At 39.9% G+C, this 6,466-nt stretch overlaps 1 protein-coding gene across 1 annotated transcript; it reads right to left on the bottom strand.

Moving 5' to 3' along the window:
- Nucleotides 1-255: 255 nt before the first annotated feature.
- LOC148501506 (olfactory receptor 5AR1-like) lies at nucleotides 256-1,209 on the bottom strand. The gene has a single exon (XM_088450442.1). It carries the CDS (start codon nucleotides 1,207-1,209, stop codon nucleotides 256-258), a length of 954 nt encoding a protein of 317 aa, XP_088306568.1.
- Between the last annotated feature and the right edge of the window lie 5,257 nt (nucleotides 1,210-6,466).

The raw sequence follows: 6,466 nt of genomic DNA, 5'->3' as shown, positions 1-6,466 counted from the left end.
TGCTGTGCTGCAGACCAGTTGCGATATGTCTGTGAACAACATCGTTCACAAATATATACACACGCGCCCTCGATATATATCGCCCATTCGATTGAATGGCCAATATATCGCCCAGTGTGAACCCAGGTTAGGATGAAAATGAAGAAAAAAAACAAGTATGCTACTCATCTCAGAGCGTCTCACTTACGCCGAGTGTCTCGCGCCATATGGCATCAAGACGCCCAGTGCATGAGGCCACAGCTGTAGATAATTATTTTATCTTATATTTGAAGAGGAAATTTTGCTTTTATTAAAGACCAGTTTGCTCTTTGATTTTGCCAAAGCCTTTTGGAATTCTTTATTTTTTAAACTGTAAATAAAAGGATTTAGCATAGGAACCAAAGCAACGTACAAAAGAGCAAAATACTTGTCTTCTTCTGGAGAGTAATTGGATGTGGGTCTCATGTGCAAAGACATTAATGTTCCATAAAACATGATAACACAGGTCAGATGAGATGTACAGGTAGAAAAGGCTTTACTTTGGCCTTCTGCAGACTTTATCTTCAATATAGAGGAAATAATAAAGATATATGATACTACAGTAAGCAGAAATGTAGTGAATACAAGTAATATCCCTTCAATGTAAGTTAAAGTTTCCACCTGTGATATGTCACTGCAGGAGATCTGTAGCAATGGCAAAATATCACAGAAAAAATGGTTTATTACATGAGAAGAACAAAATGACATCTTACATATCAGGACAATGTGTGCGATTGGGTCCAGAAAACCAACAACCCACGCTATAGCTGACAGGTAAGCAGTGCGTCTTACACTCATAAGGACAACGTAATGAAGTGGGTGACAGATTGCCACATAGCGATCGTATGCCATGGCGGCAAGTAAGTTGATCTCCGTTCCAACCAAACAGAGAAAGAGGTACATCTGTATCATACATTTTGTAAATGAGATTACATTGTACTGTGTTATCACCATGTTTAGTAATTTAGGTAGAGTAATGGAAGTAGACGCAATGTCAATTATGGACAGGTTTAAAAGGAAAATGTACATAGGAGTATGAAGGTGAGAGTTCTCACAGATAACGCTAATAATGGTGACATTACCACAGATAATGACGATATAGGCCAGTATAATAATTAGAAATATTGGCAAGGATTCAGATAAACCTTTGAAAAAAAAATCTGTCGTATTGAGATGATGTATTATATTCATTCCTATAAAAAAGAGACGTTAGCAATATTTTGCATATTGATAAACGTATGAAAGTCACTGGCTTCATTTTATTGCTGTATGTAGAAGGAAGTTATCGGAAAGGTAGAGGCAACAGTGATATTCAAAGGAAAAGAAGGTTTTCAATCATTATGTCTTATTGACACATGAATGCTAAGTAACTCTGTCTGTCTTCTACATCAAGGGACAATACTGACTGTATAACGTTACTGCTACTCTTGTTTGCCTATTCTATACAATATTAAGAAAAACTGGTTTGCAGTGCTAAGGTAGATGCAACCAATTCTACTACTACATTAGATCAAACAAAAACTCCCAACAGATATGTCCTCACTTAACTCTGCTTCTGGCCGGATATAATAAATTGGAGTAGCATGACATAATACAAATGCTATGGTGTCACAAGCTATTGTTCTATAGAACTGTTTTGTATAGTTTGTGATATACTACACATCTTATGAAAAGGTATATAAAAAATCCTATGTGTATATTCATAGAGAAGGATAGTTACGTGAGTACACATCTATGTAGTGTTATTGCTGACTTTTGAGTAACAGAGTAATGTTACAATTTAATAAAAGTCAGCAAGAGGAACTAATATTCAGGGCAGTGAGATAGCAGAATAGTCCCATGCTATGTAACATCCTGTACACACATATCACTGCCTGTAATAACGTAGAGGTGTATTGTAAGAGTGGACATGTGCACCTGCACAATCTAATTCTCATTAAACAGCAAAACTGACAGATAGTACATCCTTAGCAGTTATTCATCACTGTGATCCCAGGCAAATGAATAGAAACCGGAAAAGAACATAATAAGCATATTCAAGTAGGGAACATTAAACTGTATACATTATTACAGCAAAAAAAAAAGTCAGATGGAGATATAATTTGAAAAAAAAAATCTTCCTATGCACAAGTGGTTATTAACTGCGGATATGCAAAAATCTGCACAAACAAGTATCCTTGCAATGTACAGAGAAGGTAATTGCTGTGGCAGCAGTATCAATTTACCAAAACTAAACAAATGATTCTTCATTCAATCATAAGGAATTGTTAAAAATGATAAACTCTAAGTCATTGGTCTTTGCTTTTCTTTAGAAGCTGTATATTGTACACTCTGTCTGTGCTTGTTAAAATTAAATAGAATGTGAGTAAATATGATTTAATTCTACTTCATATAAGCTATTGTCCCATGTTTTTACAATGACATAGTATACCCTCTTGCTCAGTGATCACAACCTAAAATTGCTTTTCGGATATTTAATTAATAAACCTACACTGACCTAATACTGAATTAATACAATTACTTACTGGAGCCCAGTGACATATACAGGCGGCTGTTTCTGTTATAGTGTATCAGCAAAATAAAGATTTGACAGCAGCAAGTCTGAGAAATCTCCAGCATCTTCTTTATGGTGATATGTGTGACAAGCTTATAAGTCTTCTGTTATGTATCAAACATTACCTAAGGGACTGCTCAAAGTTTACAGAGTTTATTTTTTCCATATTAGTCTTAACTTGAAGAAGTTATAGAGCACAGGCCTTGTATGCTCTAGAGACATGTTACAGTCCAGTCAGTTAAAATAAAACAATTATTCATGATTAAATAACAATATAGTATTAAAAACCCACTACAATTTCAAACGGGTCATTCCATGGTAACTCACGCTACAAAGTGACATAGCAAGTATATGCATGGCTATCAACAGCAAAAGGAATTTATGTGAAATTAATTTTATTTACTGAGAAAATAATAAGACAGGTCATGCTTTAAAAAACTGAACACAGGAATTGTTAATTGTTTGCTATGTCACTTTGTAATGAGTTGCTATGGAATGACCCAAACAGTGATATACTGTACGTAATAAAAATAGGGTATGTAGTCGGGATGCCGATGATCTAAATGCTGACCATCGGCATCCCGACTGTCTAATCCCGGCAAGGGTCTAATGACAGGCGTCAAAATCCCGATGCCTGTCAATTTACCTACGCCGGGAGCCCTACGCCCGGCATTCCGATCGAAGGTAAGCCGGGCACGGCGTGGACAGCCGTGGGGGGGCGAGTCAGTTTAGGGGCTCCCGCGGGGACTTAGGGTTAGGCAGCCTCCCGGGAGGGTTAGGCTAGGGGATGGGGGGTTAGGGTTAGGCACCTCCCGGGGCAGGTTAAGGTTAGGTACCCCCCTGGGAGACGTAGGTTTAGGCTGCAGGGAAGGAGGGGTTAGGTTTAAGCACTTAAAGGGGGTTAGGCACTGGGGGGGAGATTAGGGTTAGGCACCCCTAAGGGAAGGTTAGTGTTAGGGAAGGGGTTAGGTTAGTAATACTTACCTAACTTTGAAGTCTGGATCTTCACCCCTGCCATGCGGCCGGCGGTAAATCATACCGATTCCGAAAATAGAATGAAGAGCAAATTCAATACAGATACAAATGTGCTTATTTCTAGGAAAATCACCTGTATCTTGCAAGTAAAGATGATATTGTATATGAGGTTGTATATGAGGTTGCTGCAGTTTACATTTTCTGATTGGAGCTGCATACTGGGTGCACTCATAAGTCTTACTTGCTGTTTATAAATCAAAAACAAATCATCATACGCAGCTTTAAAATTCAATTCGAAGGGTGAAAATTTAGGGCCTGATTCAGAAAGGATTGCTGTTGCGATCATGGCTGCAATTGCGCACGCAAGTCTGCTGCGAAAGTATGCTAATGCTTACAATCGCAAAGCACTCGCACGTACAACACGCAGACACCCACTTACCCTCTCTCACATCCGTAATACCTTGCAAACCTCCTCAAACATCGGAAACATTGAGTATCATTGACTCCTCACAGTCGGATTGTGGCATTCCGGCGCAGGGATTTCATCAGCCGGGATGCCGGGTGTAGGTATATTCACTACATCCCCTACTAAGTACCAGCATGCACTAATAGCTCATTAATGTTAAAAAAATAATAATAATAATAATAATAATAATAATAATAATAATAGATGGATATTTTTAAAGTTGGACCAATCTGCTGCACTTTTCTATAATAAAAGGAGTACCACCTGACTTGCAAATTTTCTAGTAAAGGTTAATACAGTAGGTAGGAATGGAGAAGATTGCACTTTGGACCATCAATGGTGTTTTCTTATGTAAACCTCATGGTTAATAACGGAATCAAATCCCGACACGAGAAGCCTGACGGCTGGTATGTATCCTAACCCTCCCCTCTCTCCCCTCTAACCCTAACACTCCCTTAGGGGTGCCTAACCCTAAAACTCCCAGGGTAGTGCCTAACCCTAAGCCCCCCCCGGGGGTGCCTAAACCTAACCCCCCCTTCCCGTACCCTAAACCTAACCCTCCCTGTGGGGTGCCTATCCCTAACCTACCCCTGGGGGTGCCTAACCCTAAACTTTCCCCCAAAACTTAACCCTGCTACACTCCCTAAACCTAACCCTCCCCCCCTAACGGATAACCCTAAGGACGCCCCTGACTTACCTCGTTCGGGCTGTCGTCTTTCGGCATTCCGGCATCGGGATTCAGATAGGCCTCAGTATTTTGATGCCTATCTGAAGTCGTCCTTCGGGCTTCTCGTGTCGGGATATAGACCAGCAGCATTTAGTCCGCCGGTCTATAACCTGCATCCCTTAATAACATATATAAAAGAAAAAAAAACACTACATAACATAGTATAACATTGTAAATTTAAAGGATCAACCCTGGTGGTATAGCTCACAAAAAAGGAGTGTTTGTAATAGGTTATCTTATATCTGGACATTGGTGACGGTGTTCTTGTGCGGGCAATAGTGGAATTCAAACACCATGCAGATCACCAACACTCTGGGTATAATGTTTACAACAAATAGATGTAATAATTGCATTGTACAAGTTCTTTTAAAAAGTATTCAACACCAACAGAAAGGCTTACAAGATCATGAATGTAGTTGAGCCATAAGCGGGTCCTTTATGTATAGGGAGAAAGAAATTGAGAAAAATATAGTGTATACCTGTTTAAAGCAAAAGTAATATCCTGGAGATACTGTACATGGTCAGCGGCTTTCCTGGTTGTAATGGTGCCCGGCATGCAGAATTCAATTGTTTCCTTGCTTGTAGCGCACAAGGCATCATAACATCATATGAGAAGCAGCACAGCCCTCCAGGGGGCACTGTGGCATATTGTACACTGGGGGCACTGTGGCACATTGTATACTGGGGCACTGTAGCATATTGTGTACTGGAAACAATGTCTACTGTGGGATAATGTGAGCTGGGAACACTGTGGCATATTGTGAACTGGGGCACAGTGTCATATTGTGAACTTGGGCAATGTGGTATAATGTGACCTGGGAGACCTATGGCATAGTGTTTAGTAAAAAGGCATAAAAGTAAGAAGTAGTGATTTTATGTTAGGCTGGTAATGAGGGGGGGGTCTCTTTTCCACAGAGGTCCTCAATGATTCTTGATCCAGACCAGCAGCAAATTAACTTTAAACACGTGCACCAGTAGCACCTCCAGGTATTCAAAGCAGTAAAAAAAGGTAGGAGGGAGCAGCACAGTGCTGGAGGGCAGTCTAATATTTATAGTGACTGCCACAGTTGTTTGAACACACCTCCTCTAGAATTATGAGAGGGGCGGTGGTGGGGGGGGAGCCAGTGTTCTCTCCTATGCTGGGTGCTAAAATGTGTAGTTACAGCTCTAGAATTTAATATGTTAACTTTCATCTAGGTGCATAATTGTTTGTAATTTTCTATTTCAAGTATATTTTTGTTATTTATTTGTATGATGAAAAAGTTCCTGGTGGTGGAAAAATTGGCACTTCATTTGGTATAATGGTATCTACTAAAATTAAAGAGCAAGTGCAGTGAATCAGAAATAGGGCACAAGAGGGGACAATGGAGTACTGCCTGCATTGCCGGTCACTCCCCAAACATTTTGATTATTTAAGGAAGTGGGGATACTTCCATAGAAGAGCTGCTAGTGGTGAAACATCTCTTCCCCTCCTATGAGCGCCGGCTGCCTCTGTCCACCTTTATTCTGTTTGTAATTATCCTTAAGTTGGCAGCTTTAGAAGGGGAATTATAGAACTATAGACTTATACATCCCTTTAATGGGGTTATTAGACTCCAGAACATCTAGATTAGACAGGGCCGCTTCCCTCTTTGATAATCTAGAGATAGGATTACCACTGAAACCTAACACCCATGCATTTTGCAACACGTTCACAGAATTAGAAAGAACTTTAGGCAAAGAAACA

The sequence above is a fragment of the Taudactylus pleione genome, unplaced genomic scaffold (assembly GCF_031769625.1).
Source record: "Taudactylus pleione unplaced genomic scaffold, aTauple2 ptg000518l, whole genome shotgun sequence".
NCBI lineage: Eukaryota > Metazoa > Chordata > Amphibia > Anura > Myobatrachidae > Taudactylus > Taudactylus pleione.
This window is presented reverse-complemented; position numbering and strand designations above follow the sequence as displayed.

What these genes read in the sequence shown, in the direction of transcription:
- LOC148501506 (XM_088450442.1), bottom strand. Translation starts at nt 1,209, where the DNA reads ATGAATATAATACATCATCTCAATACGACAGATTTTTTTTTCAAAGGT.